This window comes from Paroedura picta, chromosome 10, assembly GCF_049243985.1.
Source record: "Paroedura picta isolate Pp20150507F chromosome 10, Ppicta_v3.0, whole genome shotgun sequence".
Classification (NCBI taxonomy): Eukaryota; Metazoa; Chordata; class Lepidosauria; order Squamata; family Gekkonidae; genus Paroedura; species Paroedura picta.
Genome location: NC_135378.1, coordinates 490849 through 512059, shown reverse-complemented (window position 1 = coordinate 512059; position 21211 = coordinate 490849). Strand labels below are relative to the sequence as shown.

At 50.8% G+C, this 21211-nt stretch overlaps 1 protein-coding gene across 5 annotated transcripts in view; it reads right to left on the bottom strand.

Annotated features, from left to right (window-relative positions):
- The window catches only part of DOK7 (docking protein 7), a 54524-nt gene extending 50530 nt beyond the window's left edge, over nt 1-3994 (bottom strand). For 3 of the 5 annotated variants that reach the window (XR_013224707.1, XM_077299949.1, XM_077299950.1), the window contains exons 1-2: nt 3858-3994; nt 3710-3755 (exon numbers count right to left, since the gene is read on the bottom strand). Coding sequence is in view for 4 of the 5 variants with exons in the window: in XM_077299949.1 (XP_077156064.1) it covers nt 3710-3755; nt 3858-3926 (115 nt within the window). In the remaining variant the exon portion in view is untranslated. The remainder of the gene's footprint in view (nt 1-3709; nt 3756-3857) is intronic. The other 2 variants (XM_077299947.1, XM_077299948.1) reach the window with 1 other exon arrangement.
- Nucleotides 3995-21211: the final 17217 nt, after the last annotated feature.

The following is a 21211-nucleotide window of genomic DNA, read 5'->3' as shown; positions in this document are numbered from 1 at the left end:
AAGCAAAGGTTGGATACACACTTTTCTTGGATGCTTTAGAATGCTTTGGGCTGATCCTGCGTTGAGCAGGGGGTTGGACTAGATGGCCTGTATGGCCCCTTCCAACTCTAGGATTCTAGGATTCTATCCAGACTCCCCCCCACCGCCCAAAAAAAAAAAAGTCAAGAGGATGAATAGCTGCTGGTTTTTGTACCCCACTTTTCATTACCCAAAGGAGTCTCAAAGTGGCATACAATTGCCTTCCCTTTGTCTCTTCATGCCAGACACTCTGAGAGAGCTCTGACAGAACTGCTTCATGAGAACAGCTCTGGCAGGAGAACCAAACAGTGTCCCCCAGGCCAGCAAGCCAGAGCAGAACAACAGTACCCAAAGTTGGCAACCCACTAAAACAAGTACAACAGCTACCAAACTGGGAGAATGGATTACTCGAACTACAACTACAGTGCCCCCCTCCGAATAAATCACTGAAAGAAAGAATTGTAAAAATCAAATTTTAAAAGGAACACAACCCAAAGAAAAGGGGAAAGAAACAGTAAATCTCAAAACACCCCCAGAACCCACCTCACTTCACCCACAGAAACCAAAAGAATAGTTTGGAAGAAGTGGTTAGGAAGAGGAAGAAGAAACATGAAGGCAAAAGGGAAAAAAGACCAGAGTCCCAGAGTCAACCCGTTAATGCCCTACAAGTTGCCAGAGCAAACTCAGCTTGCAATACATTTGGAAAGTGCAAAGCAACGATTGACTGGCTGTTATTTCAATTACGGTACATTTATTTTTTTAGATTTCTATACCACCCATTTCTTGGCATATAAACCGAGGAGGGCTTTTTCAGTACAAAAAAATATGCTGAAAAACTTGGCTTATACACAAGTATATATGGTATTTTATTCTGCTCCCTTCATATTATTGTAATGGTTTTTATGAATTTTATGGGGTTTTATTGTGTGGTCTGAAATTGTGTTACCTGCCATGAGTCAGCAAGGGAAGTGGTGGGCTATAAGTCAAATGATAGAATCATAGAATCATAGAGTTAGAAAGTATCCCAAGTCCCTCAACCTATCTTCATAGGGCTTGGTCCCTTAGCCCCAAATCATCCTCGTCGATCTCCTCTGTACCCTTTCAATTTTATCTACGTCCTTCTTGAAGTGAGGTGTAGCTCCAACTGGAAATGCACTTTTGATGTAGAATTAGGCAAAAGTTGAGAGTGGGGGCCTCAGATAATAAATATTTTATAAGATGGGCTCCATATCAGATACTTTAGAAACACTAGTTGGAGCTATACCTAACAGATTTTTCTTTGCCACCCAGCAAGCCTTTAGATTTTGATCTTATACACAAGAGCACCTCACACAATATATAGATCACTGAGGAAGATGCCTATGGGTCTAAAAGCATTTGGTCTATTCCAGTGGTTCTCAACCTTCCTAATGCTGCGACTCCCTTTGGATCCAGCTTAGATCAGCCTCTGGGGAAAGCTTTAGAAATGGGTCTGGCATTTGGCCTCCCTAACTTTGCCTGCAAAAACACTCTGCGGCGACGTGGCAGCAGCAGCCTCAGCGACCCCCGCTGGGAAAAGGGTCGACCGATCCCCATTGGGGTTGCGGCCCCCACATTGAGAACCGCTGGTGTATTCTGTCATGTGCAGTTCGGTATGTGTCGTTTTTACTTTGTTTTTAACATTGGGGCACTTTTGGGTTTCTGACTTTTGTTCAGGTCCTTTGGGTAGGGAAAAGCGGCATATGAGAACTAACTCCTTTTCTTCTTCAGTAATCTCAGGGCTCTCCCATCCTCCCCTCCCTCACAGGGTGTCTGTTGTGGGGAGAGGAAAGGGAAGGTGACTGGAAGCCGCTTTGAGCCTCCTTCGGGTAGGGAAAAGCGGCATATGAGAACTAACTCCTTTTCTTCTTCAGTAATCTCAGGGCTCTCCCATCCTCCCCTCCCTCACAGGGGGTCTGCTGTGGGGAGAGGAAAGGGAAGGCGACTGGAAGCCGCTTTGAGCCTCCTTCGGGTAGAGAAAAGCGGCATATAAGAACCAGCTCTTATTCTTCTTCAGTAATCTCTGGGCTCTCCCATCCTCCCCTCCCTCACAGGGTGTCTGTTGTGGGGAGAGGAAGGGAAGGCGACTGGAAGCCGCTTTGAGCCTCCTTCGGGTAGGGAAAAGCGGCATATGAGAACTCCTTTTCTTCTTCAGTAATCTCAGGGCTCTCCCATCCTCCCCTCCCTCACAGGGTGTCTGTTGTGGGGAGAGGAAAGGGAAGGCGACTGGAAGCCGCTTTGAGCATCCTTCGGGTAGAGAAAAGCGGCATATAAGAACCAGCTCTTATTCTTCTTCAGTAATCTCAGGGCTCTCCCATCCTCCCCTCATTCACAGGGGGTCTGCTGTGGGGAGAGGAAAGGGAAGGCGACTGGAAGCCGCTTTGAGCCTCCTTCGGGTAGGGAAAAGCGGCATATGAGAACTAACTCCTTTTCTTCTTCAGTAATCTCAGGGCTCTCCCATCCTCCCCTCCCTCACAGGGGGTCTGCTGTGGGGAGAGGAAAGGGAAGGCGACTGGAGCCGCTTTGAGCCTCCTTCGGGTAGGGAAAAGCGGCATATGAGAACTAACTCCGTTTCTTCTTCAGTAATCTCAGGGCTCTCCCATCCTCCCCTCCCTCACAGGGGGTCTGCTGTGGGGAGAGGAAAGGGAAGGCGACTGGAAGCCGCTTTGAGCCTCCTTCGGGTAGGGAAAAGCGGCATATGAGAACTAACTCCGTTTCTTCTTCAGTAATCTCAGGGCTCTCCCATCCTCCCCTCCCTCACAGGGTGTCTGTTGTGGGGAGAGGAAAGGGAAGGCGACTGTAAGCCGCTTTGAGCCTCCTTCGGGTAGGGAAAAGCGGCATATAAGAACTAACTCTTCTTCTTCTTCTTCATCTGGCCCAGAAGATTTTAGTTTCATATGTCGAAGGGAGGTGTTTATGGACTAGCCCTACAGTGATTCTAGGCTGAAATGATTTTGCCACGTTGAGCACGATTTCTGCCGTAACAGAGAGGCGGGACTTGACTAGTTCAGCCCTCTCTCCGTCTCCCTTCTCTGCCTTGTGCCAAGGAGCCCGCCTCGTCCTTCCTCCTCTTCCTGCTCTGGAGGGAAGCCGAGAGCCCTCTGGGGGTTTTCCAGCCCTCCTTGCGAGGCCTTCCTCCTGCTGCGCCGCAGCTTGCCTCGCCTTGGCCCGTGCCTGGGGCCGCAGCGCTGCCCTGTCCTGCCCTGCAGGGCGTCGTTCGTATCGGGCTGAGCCCGGGACCGCGAGGGGGTTTCGGCAACAGGAAGAGCGCGGCTGAACTCAGCCGAAGGGAAGCGGCGGCGGGGGCGGGGCGCCTGGAAGGGCGGGGAGGGGCGGGCCCTTCGTGCTCCCCGCGGGCTCCGCCTCGAAGCCCCCCCCCCCGGGGCAGCCCGCCGTCGGGAGACGCCGCCCCGCCCTCCTGCGCCTCAGGCCCCGCCCATGCAGCGCTGTGCCCACGCGACGCCTTCCGGGGAGGGAGGGGGGGGGGGGAGCGCGCGGCTGGCGAGGCTGAGGCGGCGGAGGGATCCCGGAGGAAGACGCGCGTCGGCCCCGGGGGGGGGGAGGATGCCCCGCCCACTCTCCCGCCATTGGGGGACCTTCAGGCGACCCCCCCCCCGCTCCCAACCCCCCCCCCGCTCTCCTGGGGCAGCCCCCGCACTCCTCCCGCACTCACCGGCCACGGGCGAAGGCTTGCGCAGCACCGCCCACCGGCTCTTCCACTGAGGGAAAGAGAGAGAGAGAAGCGTCAGGCAGGCAGGCAGGCAGGCAGGCCGGGGGGGGGGGGGGGACGGCCGGGGGGGGGGAGGGAAAGGGCGCCCGACCTTCCTGCCGTCGCGCCACTTGAGCGGGCCCTCGGCCACCAGCACGGCCGCCGCCGCCGCCTCCGTCATCTTCAGTCATGATGCCCGACAGCTGCGCCCCCGCCCCCCCCCTCCCGCCCGCCTGCCTGCCTGCCGCCGGGTCGCCGTCTGAGGCGTCGCTCGGGCTCCTCCCCGCCCCCCCCCCTTGCGAGAGGCGGCAGGCCGGGCCGAGGGGAGGGGGAGGGGAGGGGGGAGCCGCGTCTGCCTGTCCGAAGGGAGGGGAGGAGGGGGGGCCGCGCGGGGCCCCGGGACAGGCCAGGCCAGGCCTCGGCACGGCTCCTCCAGCCTCCCCCAAAGGAGCCCCAGCCAAGGGGGATCCAAACTGTAGAGGCGCCACAGGAACCCAAAGCCTGGTCCCCAGGGTCGGATTCTGGTGAAATCATAGGAGTTTGGCTTCGAAATGAAATGAAACCACCTCCGTTCAGTAGACGAGGTCTTCGACCAGAGGCAGCAGCACAAAAATCACACCTCCGTGGCACCACCCTGGAGCAAAAAATGCCCCAAGGGACACATCTTCACGGATCCTCAAGGTTTTTGCACCCAGCCACCCCAAAGGCACTTATAAGATCACCTCTTCTATTGATAGCCACAACACGCACCACAAAAATCGCAGATTTAAACCTTCATGGTCATGCCACAGGGCAGAAATGTGGCTCCAAAGGACGGATCCCCACTTTGTGGATCCTCCACTTTTGGAAATTGAACTCTTAACAAAGGAGGTACCAAATCACATATGGAAGGCAGAACTGTAGATTGGACCACAAAAAAAAATAGATCCAAAATGTTGGGGCGCTACAGGAGACCAAAAACGTGGATCTGAGGGTTGGATCCTAATGAATTCATATAGTTATTTTGACATGAAATAAAACCACCTTCATTCTGCAGAATATCTCTTAGACCAGGGGTAGTCAAACTGCGGCCCTCCAGATGTCCGTGGACTGCAATTCCCAGGAGCCCCTGCCAGCATTCGCTGGCAGGGGCTCCTGGGAATTGTAGTCCACGGACATCTGGAGGGCCGCAGTTTGACTACCCCTGTCTTAGACTATAGAAAGCAGCACAAAAATCACACCTCATGGTGCTGCCAGGAAGCAAAAACATGGGTCCAAAGGTAGGATCCTCAGGGTTTTAGAATCATAGAATCCTAGAGTTGGAAGGGGCCATACAGGCCATCTAGTCCAACCCCCTGCTCAAAGCAGGATCAGCCCTAAGCATCCTAAAGCATCCAAGAAAAGTGTGTATCCAACCTTTGCTTGAAGACTGCCAGTGAGGGGGAGCTCACCACCTCCTTAGGCAGCCGATTCCACCGCTGAACTACTCTGACTGAAACTTTTTTTCCTGATATCTAGCCTATATCGTTGTACTTGTAGTTTAAACCCATTACTGCGTGTCCTGTCCTCTGCAGCCAACGGAAACAGCATCCTGCCCTCCTCCAAGTGACAACCTTTCATATACTTAAAGAGGGCTATCATGTCCCCTCTCAACCTCCTTTTCTCCAGGCTGAATATTCCCAAGTCCCTCAACCTATCTTCATAGGGCTTGGTCCCTTGGCCCCATATCATCCTGTTCGCTCTCCTCTGTACCCTTTCAATTTTATCTACGTCCTTCTTGAAGTGAGGCCTCCATAATTGCACACAGTACTCCAGGTGTGGTCTGACCAGTGCCGTATACAATGGGACTATGACATCTTGTGATTTTGATGTGATGCCCCTGTTGATACAGCCCAAAATGGCATTCGCCTTTTTTACCGCTGCATCACACTTGCTCATGTTTAGTTTACAATCCACAAGTAACCCAAAGTCTCGTTCACACAGTGTTACCTAGAAGCGTATCCCCCATCCAGTAGACATGCTTTTCATTTTTCTGACCCAGATGCAGAACTTTTCACTTATCTTTATTAAATTGCATCTTGTTCTCATTTGCCCATTTTTCCATTGTGTTCAGATCTCGTTGAACTCTGTCTCTATCAACTGAATTTCCCCGATCCAGCAAACCTGTTACTTGGTCAAAAAAGGAAACCAGGTTGGTCTGGCAGGACCTGCTGGAGACAAATCCATGCTGACTTCCTTGGATCACCAAACTGTCTTCCAGATGTTTGCAGATTGCTCCCTTTAATATCTGCTCCATTATCTTCCCCACAACAGAGGTCAGACTCACTGGTCTGTAGTTTCCCAGGTCATCCTTCCTCCCTTTTTTGAAGATCGGAATAACGTTTGCTCTCTTCCAGTCCTCCGGGACATCTCCAGTCCTTAAAGAGGTCCTGAAGATGATGGACAAGGGCTGTGCAAGTTCTCTGGAAAGTTCTTTGAGCACTCTCAGGTGCATTCCATCTGGACCAATGGATTTGAACTCATCCAGTGCAGCTAAATGCCTCTCGACAACCTCTCTATCCATGTTAACCTGGCACCCAGACACTATCCTTTGGCTACTGCCATTTCTAGATGTGCCTAAACCCTTTGACCTGTGGGAAAAAAACAGATGAAAAATAGGCACTAAGCCTTTCGGCTTTCTCTGCATCTTCCGTTAGAGTTTGTCCATCCGCACCCAACAGTGGGCCTATTGCCTCCTTTACTTTATGTTTGCTCCTCACATAAATGAAAAATCTTTTGTTACAATGGGCTTCCCTGGCCAATCTTAGCTCACTCTCAGCTTTGGCCTTTCTGATGATTGATCTACAGTGCCTAGTAACCTGTAGGTACTCTTCTTTAGAAGAGGTACTCTTCTTTTGTACCCACTCACCCCAAACTCACCATAAGATTGATGACATGGTGGTAAAGCGAATGATTGCAACCTTTTGATATTGATCATACAGTTATTAGGGGTTGTCTATAATTCTACATCCTGTCCTGGGTGTAAACTGCACAGAGCTTTTATTCCAATCCCAGGTCAATTCAGTCCCTGCTGTCTACACAGAATGCAATTTCCATTTTGATTTGGGGCAATTAAAATTTTCCTTCTGCAGCAAGAAGGATTGATCTGGAGTGACCCTACCTTTATTGTTCAATAACTTAGAGTGCTTTTAATGCTCAATATTTTAAGAATCGAATTGAGAAAGTAGGCTGTTTTGAATCGGCTTTCCTCCGTGGTAGAGATGCTCTGATTGGCCAAAGGTGCCCATGTGACAAGTTTGCCTTAAAGGAGAAGCCCCTCATTTCTCTCAACTTCTGTAGGTCTTGGATTTTTTCCCTCCCTCCTCTGCCTATCCACCTGACTATCCGAAAATCCAGATTGCAGTCCTTCAACTTATCCATCAGAACATCATGGGGAACCTTGTCAAAAGCTTTACTAAAATCCAAGTAAATGACATCAACCGAATTTCCCCGATCCAGCAAACCTGTTACTCGGTCAAAAAAGGAAACCAGGTTGGTCTGGCAGGACCTGTTGGAGACAAATCCATGCTGACTTCCTTGGATCACCAAATTGTCCTCCAGATGTTTGCAGATTGCTCCCTTTAATATCTGCTCCATTATCTTCCCCACAACAGTCAGACTCACTGGTCTGTAGTTTCCCGGGTCATCCTTCCTCCCTTTTTTGAAGATCGGAATAACGTTTGCTCTCTTCCCGTCCTCCGGGACATCTCCAGTTCTTAAAGAGGTCCCGAAGATGATGGACAAGGGTTCTGCAAGTTCTCTGGAAAGTTCTTTGAGTACTCTCGGGTGCATTTCATCTGGACCAGGGGATTTGAACTCATCCAGTGCAGCTAAATGCCTCTCAACAACCTCTCTATCTATGTTAACCTGCCACTCAGACACTATCCTTTGGCTATTGCCATCTCTAGATGTGCCTAAACACTTTGACCTGTGGGGAAAAACAGATGTAAAATAGGCACTAAGCCTTTCTGCTTTCTCTGCATCTTCCCCTGACTGGGTCCCTCCAGTCCAGCCTCCCGTCTCACCCAGGGGCCAGCCAGTTCCTCTGCAGGGCCAGTCACAGGGCAGAGAGGCCGAGGCCTTCCCCAGAGAAGACCCTCAGAAGAGCCCTGCTGGGTCAGGCCAGGGAGGGTCCCTCCAGTCCAGCCTCCCGTCTCACCCAGGGGCCAGCCAGTTCCTCTGCAGGGCCAGTCACAGGGCAGAGAGGCCGAGGCCTTCCCCAGAGAAGACCCTCAGAAGAGCCCTGCTGGGTCAGGCCAGGGAGGGTCCCTCCAGTCAAGCCTCCCGTCTCACCCAGGGGCCAGCCAGTTCCTCTGCTGGGCCAGCCACAGGGCAGAGAGGCCGAGGCCTTCATAAGAGTATCAGAAGAGCCCTGCTGGGTAGGCCAGGGAGGGTCCCTCCAGTCCAGCCTACCCTTCTACAGGGGCCAGCCAGTTCCTCTGCAGGGCCAGCCACAGGGCAGAGAGGCCGAGGCCTTCCCCTGAGAAGACCCTCAGAAGAGCCCTGCTGGGTCAGGCCAGGGAAGGTCCAAGGCCTTCATAAGAGTATCAGAAGAGCCCTGCTGGGTAGGCCAGGGAGGGTCCCTCCAGTCCAGCCTACCCTTCTACAGGGGCCAGCCAGTTCCTCTGCAGGGCCAGCAACGGGGCAGAGAGGCCGAGGCCTTCCCCTCTCAGAAGAGCCCTGCTGGGTCAGGCCAGGGAGGGTCCAAGGCCTTCATAAGAGTATCAGAAGAGCCCTGTTGGGTAGGCCAGGGAGGGTCCCTCCAGTCCAGACTCCCCTCTCACCCAGGGGCCAGCCAGTTCCACTGCAGGGCCAGCCACAGGGTAGAGAGGCCAAGGCCTTCATAAGAGTATCAGAAGAGCCCTGTTGGGTAGGCCAGGGAGGGTCCCTCCAGTCCAGACTCCCCTCTCACCCAGGGGCCAGCCAGTTCCACTGCAGGGCCAGCCACAGGGTAGAGAGGTCAAGGCCTTCATAAGAGTATCAGAAGAGCCCTGCTGGGTAGGCCAGGGAGGGTCCCTCCAGTCCAGTTTCCCCTTCTACAGGGGCCAGCCACAGGGCTGTGAGGCTGAGATGGGACAAGGCAGGAGACTCCCGGGAGAGAAGGGGACAGTCTGGCTCCCGAGAAGCATTAATAAGAAACGCCTTTCCTTCCGTCTCACACAGAAGGCCCAAACGTGGGTCTGCTGCATAACAGCCACCATGCTGGGCAAAATGGAGTCCCATCAGGCCCCTGGAAGACCAGCAAGGCTTCCTTCCAGGGGTGGGCTTTGCAGTGCAGGCGCTCTTCCTAAAGGAAGCACCATTGGGGCCAAAGGAGGTCTGGAGGGGGATGGGTGCCCTAAAATGGCTGCCCTGGGCCTGCAGGTTCAAAAGGGTGCTGGGGGGGGGGGGAGATAGGCTGTGATTGCCTACACTTCCCAGGAGCCTCAGGGAAGGGAGAGGGTCACATGCCCCAATAGGAAGGGAGGAGTCAGGCTCCACCAGGAGGAGGAGCCTGTGGGTATTTAGGCTCCAGACCTGCTGGGAGGGGGGGACAGTCACTCCAGGGTCCCCAAGGGAGAAGGAGGCAGATCTGCTCTGAGAGAGTAGTCCCTGCTTGCCCCGGGCAGAGGGACAGGGCCTGGCCTGACCCCAGGAGAAGCAGCCACCAAGCTGGTGGGCAGGGAGCCTGGCAGGCAGGCAGGCAGGGGTCCCCAGGAGCCTCTGCCCTCTTCAGCAGGCAGTGGAGGGAGAGAGTTGACTCGTCCCTTTAAGTTCCTGCTGTGGCTGGAGTCCACGGGGTGGGCTGGAGGGAGTGTGCATTGATCTATCTGGCTGTAAATAGCTCAAGAAACTTGAGTTTTCCATATAACCAGGGGGCTGCTGCTCTGGACCACCTAGGTGTAAACTGCACGGAGCTTTTATTCCAACCACAGATCGATTCAGTCTCTGCCCTCTACACAGAATGCGATTTCCGTTTGGAATTGGGGCGATTTTAATTTTCCTTCTGCAGCAAGAAGGATTGATCCAGAGTGACTCTACCTTTATTGAGAAATATCTTGGGAGTGCTGAAAATCCTGAATAAAGAAAGCTCCGTGGTAGAGAACCTCTGATAGGCCACACCTGGTCATGTGACACGCTTGCCTTAAAGGAGAAGCCCCTAATTTCTCTCAACTTCGGTCGGTCTTGGATTTTTCCTCCCTCCTCTGCCTTCTTCAATCCTCTCCCCTCCCCTCCAAGAAAAGAAAGAGGCTCCCTGCCTGGCTCCTCTCCCCCCCTTCAAGAAAAGAAAGAAAGAGCCCCCCCCACCTTCTGAGCCTCCCTAACCACGTGCAGAAGACTTTCCTGTTTCAATGGGGGGGGGGGAAGAATTGAGTTCAAAGCGATCTGAATTCAACAGGATGGACAATGGAATAAAGAAAGGAAGTGCAGACTCTGCCCTAGTCTCCCTTGCTTGCGAGGGCCCAGGGAAGGAAAACCAGGCAAAACCAGTGGTTGCCAACTCTCCAGGCGGGACATGAAGACGGATGGTGTTTGACCCAGGAGCCCAGCTGAGGGGTCTCACTGTCCCTCGGGGAGGGGTGTTGCAGTCAGTGAGTGGTGGCAGCGACAGACCGGAAGAGACAGGCCCCACCCAGGGAAGGGGTGGACGGCTGGAAGAGGACTCATAGGCTTGGACTCGCCTGTGGGCCAGGCATAGGAGGGCGTGTCCATGGCCCTGGGAGTCTTTCCAGCAGTGGCTGCAACCACTTGGAGCATGCCCATGGCCCCGAGAAACCGGAGGGTGGTGGCACTTAGGGGAAAGGACCTCACGGTCCCTGCTGTGGCTGGGGAAGCCTACAGTGAGAACCCTCCAAGGAGCCCCATCCACCCTTAGATTGCTGGCCACAATGGGCACCCAGGCTAGCCCGGGGAAGAGAAGGCCAGCCGCCCCTTGGAGCTGGTGGGGCCAGACGCCAGGGCTGATTCGGCGAGGGGAAGCCTGGGCAGACCAGGTAGCCGGGCGAGGCAGCAGCATAAGGAAGCCACCTGGCTCCTTCGGGCTCGGCCTTCGAGGAGGAGGAGGAGGAGGATGCCTACAGCTGACCAGTGGAGGCCCAGGGAGGGGGGAATGGGGGGAGGAGGCCCAGTGGAAAGGCCCAGGGAACGGGAGACAGCAAGGGGGGGACGGTGAAGGGGGACACCTGAGAGCTGGCCAAGGAGCAGGAGCCAGCAAGCCAGGCTGCACGGAGGAGGGTGTCTGGCAGAGAGGAGGAAGGCTCGGGTGTGCTGCACTCCCTCCCCTCTCCTTCTGAGGCTGGGAGTTCCCCAGCAGGGTCGTGGGCAAAAGGGCAGAAGGCAGCGCTTCCCCAGGGGCAACGGCACATCACGACCCCCCAAGGCTCCCAAGGACTGTGGAGACCTGCTGCTAGTCAGGGTCGGGGTACAGGGCCGGCTCAGCAATTTCCCACTTCTCTGAGGGAGGAATGATGTGTCAGCATACCCGTTGCAGCTTCCTGTGCTTGCAGTTGTGTCAGGAGAGCAGGCAGCTTTACCTCTTCCACCTGCAATAGGTTATGTCCCCCGCAGGTCAGTTGTTTCCTAGCTAAGCTTGCCCCCCCCCCCCAGTTCACCACTGAGCTGGAAGAGAAATTTCCAGCAGAGCAAAGTAGTGGGAAGCTCAGATGAGAGCCACTGCACTGCCCCTGGACACATTCTGAGTCTTCCCTGCAAAGCCCCCATTTCAAGCTTCATGAAGAATATATGTTATGATAGAAATTCACAGTTCTGGAGGACAGATTGTGGGCAGGGGAGACAATTTTGGCTCGGCAGTACAGTGAAGGGTCCCAGGTTGAATCCTGAGCATCTTTGACAAAAAGATCTCTTTTCTTGCAGAGCTGTAAGGGGAAGCGTGCAGCCTGCGCTTTCAAGAAATGAGGTCAGCGACAAGCCAGGCCAAGTTTGGTCTCCTATCCTGAGACTGGACAGTTAGATTCTCAACTACGTCACATAGACGTGAGGGCAGATAGATGAGCAGCAAGGAAGGAGTTCTTGTCTAGCATCCAATTTGGGCAGGTTGAGAAACATTGGGATTATTTCTGCCTTCTTCCGCCAGGCGGTCTCAGCAGTTTATGAGATCCTGAGACACCCAACGCCGCCTGCAAAGAGGCAGTGAAAGAAATCTACCCCACGCTCTCCATTGCGCGGCTGTGCCAGATCTCGTACACCATGCACTTCACGCCCGAGGAGATCGAACTCTACTGGAGGACCTGCAATCAGCAGGAGACACCGACCCCTCTGGTCCCATTCACGTGCTCAGAGCCGGCCTCAAGCTCTTCCCTTCCAGGCAACCCACCCCTCACTGCCTCCTCTGCCTCTTTCATTACTTGCCCTGCCCTCCCTGCCTCTTCCTTTATTTGCCCTGCCTTCTCTGCCCCTTCCAGGAGTTGAACTGATTCTGTATAAAGGTTCCCAAATGCCGTCTTCTCTTCAGTGTCTCTTCCCCTCCAGTTTCTAAGGTTTCTAGCATCTCTCATGGGGCGTTTCCCCAATTATCCCTCACCAGACTCAGCATCCTATGCCGATGTGTGCAATAGAGCAGAACTTTCAGGCCTTCATCCCCTGGCAGAATGCCTGGCCCCTGTATCTCCCTGCAGCACACTGGTGAAGCCCCTGCAGCTCCCTGCAACACACCCAAGGGTCTCGTGAACAGAAGGTTTGGCTTTTGGCGCAGGTCTGCCTTGAGGACGTTCAATGCTCTGGTGAAGCCATGGGGATCAGGTGCTTATCATGCTCAAGTGGAGAGGGTCCGAGGTTCTTGGAACGCCTCGACTCACCAGAAAGGTCTCTACCTCTTTGCTAGGCAAGAACTAGGCTGCTGCAACAAAGGACTAACTTGTTCCCCATTTCGCCAGCATCTTCCTGCCTGTGTTCATTAGTAGTAGTATTATTAGTATTTATTTATAATCACATATACTGTTACTCCCAGAAATACTGGGTTGTGGTGGTTTATTTATTTATTTAATTCTATTTGTTTATATTTATATACCGCCCTCCCCTGAGGCTCAGGGCGGTTTACATAAAACATAGAAACGGTACAGAGAACATAGTTTTCATAACAACTTACGTACAACAGTAATAATACGAACATTAAACTGTAACACAGGTGCAAACTATAACAATGTGGACAGGTCCAGAGCAGAACGCGTGGGTGGACTATTTAGGAGGGAGGGAGGGAGGGAGGGAGCAGGGCCCCTGCAGATGTTGTTGGTTACGCCTGGTCTCAACAAAATGCCTGGAGGAACAGCACCCTTTTGCAGGCCCTGCGGAACTGTTCTAGCTCAGTCAGGGCCCTGAACTCCTCCGGGAGCTCATTCCACCAGGTGGGAGCCACGACCGAGAAGGCTCTGGCCCTGGTTGAGGCTAGGTGGGCTACTTTAAGGCCAAAGATTAAAAAACCATACATATAAATTCAAGAAAAACATTCTAATAATAAAGATTCGAATCCAATGGCGGTGCAAATACTATCTGATGACATCCACTGAGCCTTGATCTCATAAGAACACTGCATAAAAGCGCTGCTGAATGACAGAGGAATGTCAAAAGATTGTCAAGAACAGAGGGGGAGCAGCCATTTGAGGGGGAGGAGCAGCCTGGTCTTATCACCCCAGTTCGTGCCTGGTGAGGATGAGAGAGCCCTGAGATTACTGAAGAAGAAGAAGACTTGATTCTTAGATGCCGCTTTTCTCTACCCAAAGGAGTCTCACAGCGGCTTCCAGTCGCCTTCCCTTCCCTCTCTCCACAACAGACACCCTGTGAGGAGGGTGAGGCTGAGAGAGCCCGGATATTCCTGCTTGGTCAGAAAAGCCTTATCAGTGCTGTGGCAATCCCAAGGTCACCCAGCTGGTCGCTTGGGAGGGAGCAGGGAATCAAAGCCGGCTTGCCAGACTAGAAGTCCGCACTCCTAACCACGACACCAAGCTGGCTCTCAAGTGCAAGGTTGAAGAAGAAGCAGGGAGATACTGTTGGTTTCCCCAAAAACCTCATCTCTTCCCATCCTGCTTTTTCGAAACTCATAAGCTACACAGGGGATTTAAGGCTGGCATTTCCCACTCTGTCAGCTGGGGTCCTGCACAGCCAGCGTGGTGTCGTGGGTAACAGCGGCAGCCTCTAATCTAGAGAACTGGCTTTGAGGGGCAAAAGCTTTCCCCTCCTGCCTAACCGATGGCTGACAGGGAGGCCACAGAAAAGCTCCTTCTCACTTAAAATACTGCTGTGGCCACCCTCGACGCTCAAGGGCAGATGCAGCCAAGCCGCGCATGTCTCTTCTCCACAACTCTCTGTGCAAGGTTGTTGTGCAGATGAAACGGGATGCTGTTGCAGACGTTCTTTCCCCTCCTGTTTCATCTGCACAACAACCCTGTGCAGTAGGCCTCAAGGGTTTCATCTCCACAACAACCTATGTGGGAGTCCTTAGATGTTTCTTCTGCACAACAACCCTGTCCGCCCACCCAAGCAGCCATTTATATCTGGGAATCTGATCTTTATCATCTGGAGATGAGCAGCAATTCCAGGAGCTCTCCAGGCCTCACCTGGAGGTTAGCTACCCCTGGATTGGAAATATTCCTAGAGGTTTGGAGGAGGGCCTTAAAATGGTACGATGCCTCAGAATCCACCCTCCCAAGTAGCCATTTTTGCCTGCCGAGCTGATCATTATCATCTGGAGATGAGCAGCGAGAGTAGAGACAATGGGAGAGGTTTGCAGGCGGAGTGATGCGGGTGGGTCCCGCCTGGGTTATGGGCTTTGGCCAGCCCTTCCCAGCAACTGTTTGTATTTTGGGGCATGGACAGAAAGACAGACAAAGCAGCATGGTTCCTGCGAGTCTGGAAAGTGCAGGGAGATCTAAGTAAAGAATATTTACATTCTGAAACTGTCAAAGGTGAAACGTAAATGGCTGGAGAGACATAGGAACTGAAGTGACTTTTATCAAGCTTGGCCTGGTAAATAAAAACCCGGATTTTCCAGGAAGGTCCTACCAAATCAAAGGCATAAGTGGCCCAGAATTTCAAGTACAGTTATCTTTACAGGAAAGTAGGTAGTGAGACTTCAGGGGGAACTAGGAGATCCACTTTTATGAGGCAATGACTTGGCCTTGCAGACAACAACAGGGACTTCAGTCGCCAGCAGCAATCCTCTGGCTTCAGAAAAGCAGACACCACCGTGCTAGCAGAGGGGTATCTCTGGCTGCCTGTATTCCTTGTGAGGGGGAAGAGCTTTCCCTTTAGCTCAACTGCCTGGAGATGAACTGAACTTCCTGGGCTTCAACTTTCAGGTTTTGACACAGATGCAACCCCATCCTCCCCTTTGACACTGTATCCTCCTTCCCTGCTGCTTCCACTCTATGGATCCTGGACTGCCCCCATTTCATTATTTGACTAGCAAGAACGCCCATTTCAACCAGGAATGAAAAGGGCGCTAGGACCCAGGGGGCACCGGGAGGTGCAGACTTCTTTCTGTGGGCCATTCCGCACCGGGATCCATGTTGCAAATTGTTTGCGGAATGAAAAATCACTACTGTAAATAGTGGAATTCGTCATTATGCATACCTGCCTTTGTAGTGGAATCCAGTTGCGTTTCTATCGTTTTCCACAGGTTTCCGGTCTTGGCAAAAATCGCTAGCCAGGAAGAGATATTGCTGAGCTGTGTCCCGCTCCTGGCCGTCAAGCAGCCAATGGGCGGCCGTTATCATGCTCCCAAACAGCCCCTTTCCCTTTAAGGAAGGTTTAAAAAAAACACACACACACACACACACACACACACACACACACACGTTGCAACGAATCTGCATTGATTCGTTGCAACAGAGAGACCCATCCAGCTAGCAGGTGGTGTTTGAGCTGCCGTTTCATCGTTGCCACTCTCCCCCCGAGTGAAAAAAAAAATACCCCCCCCCCACGGGCACGATTTTCGGCTGAAAATAGTGTGAAAAATAAAGGGAAAATAAACCCAGCAAACGGGCCTCTGTGTTGCTTGTGCTTGGTGACTTTAAACAGAGGGACTGCAGCCGGGGAAGCCTCGCTGGGTAAATGAAGGCTTGCCGGTGCGTTGATCTCCGCTCGCTCGGAGAAAAAAAATGGCAATCGCTTCGCCGGAAGATCAGAGGAGAGAGCCAGGGGGAGGGACTTTGCAGAAACCGCAACAATGGTAACGCACAGAACTTTCCCGCTAGTGTTGCAGATTGGTTGCAGGAGTGTAGCGCTTTCCGGAGGGTGAATCCACTTTTTGGGATTTCCCTGAAAGCGCTACAACGAAGCGCTTTTTGCGGATCGGTTTCAGGAGTGTTGCAGATTGTCAACGACGTTGTGCATAATGGCAAAACTGTAGCGATTTCAATTTGTAACCATTGTGCTATTTTGGATGAGTGTGGAATGGCCCTCTCCCTCTCACTGCAGGTAATCCGGGCTCATGCTTAGGAGGGAAGCAGGGCTGGCTCATGTTCGGTCTGGCAGGGCTCTGTATGTCTGTCTCTGTCTCTGGCGCAGCTGAGAGGAACGTGGCTAGCATCCAGGGAGGGAGGCCGAGAGCTGTAGGGACAGGGCCAGTGGAGCATGCATTGCTGGCTGCACCCTGATTGGCCATATTCCAACTCGGACTGCTGGACACTTTCCACCTCCCAGGCTGTTTCAGAAATATATAGAGGAAACATGGATAAGGATTTAAAACATTTGTGAGCCACCTTTCTGCCTCAGGGAACTCAAGGAAGCTTCCAATGTAAACAGAATATTATCAAAAGAGAACATTAGCAACGTAATAAAGCCTAAAAATGTTTCAGATTGCGCCCTCACCCCTTTCTTTTTCTCCTTCTTCCCACTCCCAGCCTGCCTTCCTTGCCCTGTTTGTCTGTCTTGAGCTTCCCCCCTTCCCTCTCTCTCTCGTGCTCTCCCCGTGAAAAGTCTGGCGCTGTTGCATGTTTTCACCAGGTCCTGACAGGTCCCAGTAGGGGGTGGCTGCTGCTGCTGCCACCAGCTGAGGCCTAAGGCTCTGTAGCCACCGCAGCTAAGTCACGCTCAATATTCTTCCTCGTGGTTCTCCAGAAGTGGCTCCTGGGCATTTCGTTGCATGGTCCTCCTTTGTCGGGGGATTAAAGGCAGGGAGGGGCCTTTTGGGGCTGGTGATATAGATTATATAGATTTGTGGAACACAATTGAGAACACAAATACAGATTTGTGAAACACACTTTAGACTGTCTATGGTTTATTTTTAGGTCAGGCAGAATGTATCTTGAGTTCATTGTGGCACTATGTGTATAGTTATTTCTTTGTCTCTCAAAGTAACCGTGAGTTTGTCAAAAGCAGATAGCTCCTTAAAGTAGCATCCCTCCATATAAAGGAATGTATTCTTTGAAACAAAGAGTGAGAAAATTGTAATAAGATATATAGCCATCCGTGATAGGTCAGATTGTACGCCCTTTGCCGTTGACCTGATTGGTCAAAGGGACAGTGAGGGAGTGAGCGTCAGGATACCTCATGATGACGTATCAAGGTCTTAAAAATGAGCTGCACTGATGCAGACTTCAGAGAATGCACCAATTAGCTTTCTGTCCATGCTTGCAAACATGTATCCTAAATAAATCCTCTTGCTGCTTAGCTGTCTTTTTTGTGGTCTTGTAAATTTTACACTGCATGGTCCATAACAATTTGGTGTCAGCAGTGGGATCCGCTTTTGGACCATTTTAACTCTCTGGCTGAAGAACTTCTTGATCTCAATTTCGGGGAGGCGCCCTAGTCTTCTTTTGACTAGCCCTGGATGAGTTCCATTGCTTCGCAGCCAGTGAGTCAAGAACCCAGCAGCAACAGGCAAGGATTTCTTGGTGAGTAGATTGGTTAAATAAGAACACTGCTCCAATAATATATTTGGGTGTGATTTTTAACGGGCGTCTGACTGGCAAGTAAGAAGCATTAGGCTGCCAGCCATGGAACTGTGGTCCCGAAAGACTCAGATGACAGGCTCTGAAAGAACACCAAAGGTTTTTTTGGGTGGTTTTTTTCAACGGGCGTCTGACTGGCTACTAAGAAGCATTAGGCTGCCAGCCGTGGGACTGCGGTCCCGAAAGACTCAGACGACAGGCTCTGGAAGGAAACATTGTACAATGGGGAGTAAGACGTCCAATAATAGGTTTTCTGTGGGGGACGCCCCGTCTGCTGGCAGTCAGACTGCGCAAGAGTCCCGGTCTTTCTGCGAACAGTCAGATAAGAATTCCTAAGGATGGTCCAGTGGGACAGGTGTGTGAAATATGGAATAATAAATTTAAAGGAGATGGATCCATGAAACTGTGGCCAGAATATGCTTTGAAAAATAATTATAAGTGCCCCCTTTGGGCTCTTGTTATCTTTTGTATGGTTGTTATCTTTTGTGTGTTTATTTGTTTGAAGGAGGAGGGTCACTAGAGGCAGGGGAGGGAATCCCTTGTGTTCTGCTGTGGAGTGAAATAATGCAGAGTGGAAAATGTAAAATGGCCATCCCTTGTATGGCAGTAAGAAACAAAATAGTCAAACCCTCTGCTCCCTCCAACCAGAATAATAAAACATGGGATCCGCTCATTTGTTCTCCTCCCCCTCCCTATCAACCCCCTAGTCCCGATGGTCCTGTGCAAGTTGATCCTGGTTTTCTCCCCGCTCTGGAGCCTACAGGGAGAAGTAACCCTTCCTCTGCACGCATCATTGGGCTGGCAGAGCTTAGGGATCTTTATGATCAAACTGAATATTGGGGAGATGGAACAATGCAGGCAGCCTTGGGACAGCCAGCTATTGATGTGGAACCTTCTGCCCCCAAAATTAAACGTGACTGCTGAGTTCCCTCTCCGCCAGATTCCGCAAGGAAATAACCAGATTGGCTATGTTGAGGTGCCCCTTACTTCTGCTGATATTCGGGGAATGAGGGGGCATCTTCCAAAATTCAGGAGGACCCAGAAGAATTTAGATTGGCTTTTGGGATCTTCCTTTTTCACACCTACTAAAATTTAACGGGGCTTTTTGCACGGCTTCAAAATCGCACAATGGTTGCTAATTGGAAACGCTATTGATTTGCCTTAACGCACGACGTCGTAGACAATCTGCAACACTCCTGAAACCGATCAGCAAAAAGCGCTTCGTTGTAGCGCTTTCAGGGGAATCCCAAAAAGTGGATTCACCCTCCGGAAAGCGCTACACTCTTGCAAACAATCTGTAACACTAGCGATAAAGACCTGTGTGTTAACATTGTTGCGGTTTCTTCAAAGTCCCTCCTCCTGAGCCTGTCCTCCAAACTTCCGGTGAAGCGATCGCCATTTTTTTTTTCCGAGCGAGCGGGGATAAATGCACCAGCGAGCCTCTTTCAGTTTAGAGGCTTCCCCGGCTTCAGTCCCTCCCCTTCAGTCACTAAGCACACACATTTAACACAGTCATTCAGCCGAAAATCGGGCCCGTGAGAGGGGGGGAGGGGGGATTTTTTTCTTTTCACTCGAGGCAGCATGCCAACGATCATACGATCAAACGACAGCTCAAACACATTAGGCAGCTGGATGGGTCTCTCCGTTGCAACGAATCTACACAGATTCGTTACAATGGGTGTGTGTTTTTTTAAAAAAAAACCTTCCTTAAAGGGAAAGGGGCTGTTTGGGAGCATGCTAACGGCTGCCCATTGGCTGCTTGACGGCCAGGGGCGGGACGAGCTCGGCAATAGCGCTTCCTTTCTAGCGATTTCTGCTGAGACCGGAAGCCTGTGGGAAACGCTACAAAACGCAACTGGATACCACTACAAAGGCAGGTATGCATAACGACGAATTCCACTATTTTAAATGGCGATTTTTCATTCAGTGACCAATTTGCAACAAAGATCCCGGTGCGTAAAGCCCCAACATTTTGGCAGACGTGGTTAATAGTGGCATAGAATAGGCTAGGAAAGTTTGGATTGAAAGAGGAGCAAGGCAACCAAGGAGTCTGGTAGATAAAGGTAATGAAAAGGAGAAATTAAAGGTACAGTTGATGATATAAACAGTACAAGAGTTACTGTACTGGTAAAGGAGTGTGGAAGGGACAAAATGAAAGGGTTTTGGCTGGGAAAGCATGAGACAGAGTACGGACTTGTCCCAAGCAAAGCAGGCTAAAAGAGACAGTGAGAGAAAAGCGAAAGAGGGGTGGCGGAATCAGAGATCGGTATGTTCTGTTGCTTTTATGTTTTTTTTCGGGTTCATAAATATCTAGGCAGGCTAAAAGGAGTATACCCTGGACAGGATTTAAAATCCATAATTGGTAAGTGAGAAAAAAATTATATTTGTATTGAAATATGGAAAAGTGGATAGGTTTTATTTCTGCTAACATATCACCCTTTGTGATTCCTGTAGTATTACAAGAAACCAAATGAAATAATGTATTGATGTGTTAAAGGTGTTATTAATTGAGCAATGTTTATTCTAACTCTGCCTCTACATGATAGGTCTTGAAGTTATTCATATCATCCTGTTATTAAGAACGTTTTTGCTTTTATGAGAATCTCTGGTTAGAGAACAAGCATGCTCTATATTGAATGTAATAAATAATATGTATTTCCATTGGTAAGAACTAAATGTTTTTTATTTTGGGTGCAAAGAGATAATTTTATGTGTGCGCTAAATGAAGGGCGGCTGGGAGACAAGCCCCCTCCTCTCACAGTTCTTGTTTGCCCTTTGTTAGTTTCCACTATATAAGTCAGTGGGTTTTATGGGAGTTTCTTAAATCTCCAAAGAGTCGGCTTCTATAAGATATGAGAAACCCTAATTTTGTAAATGGAGTAAAAATTATTAGGCTCAGTGAAGCCAAAATAGGCTTTCTTTCCCCCTCTCTGTTTTAGTCCAGCGATGGAATGGAATCTCAAGGTTTTTGTGTCTAGGAGACGCATTTTAAAATCTGACAAGGGGGAGAGAACGGGGGATTGAAAAATGGTCTTTGCAATGAAACTTCTTTTTTTATTAGAAAGTAAAATGTTCGGGGTTGTTTTGGTTTTAAAATTGAATCATCTGCTTTGAACTATGTCTGTTCAGGTTTGGTTTGTTTATGTTTGACAACTAAGAAGTGAAGGTGTCTGTATATTGTAAATTAGGTTGGATATAACCAAAAGCAACTTGTTTTTAGATAAATTTTGTAATGTGAAAGTTTTTTTTTATTGTTTTAAAATAATCCTGGGCGGGAGATAACAACCAGGGGCTTATCACGTCACAGGAATTCTTTTTTGGTCACCCAACCCTCCCCCTTTCTCTGGTAGAGAAAAAAAAATAGAGAGAGAAAGTTAAAAGTTCTGCCCAAGAGAGGGGGGAGAATGGGGAATATCAGCGTTTTTCAGAAGCACATTAGCTCTGTCATGGGCTAAAATAACCTATGGTCCTTATGGGTTTAAATATAAGTTTTGATTAAGTGAAAGCTGAGCACAATATAAATGGGAGCAAATAAAACTGTTATCTAAAGGTTTTTAAGTTT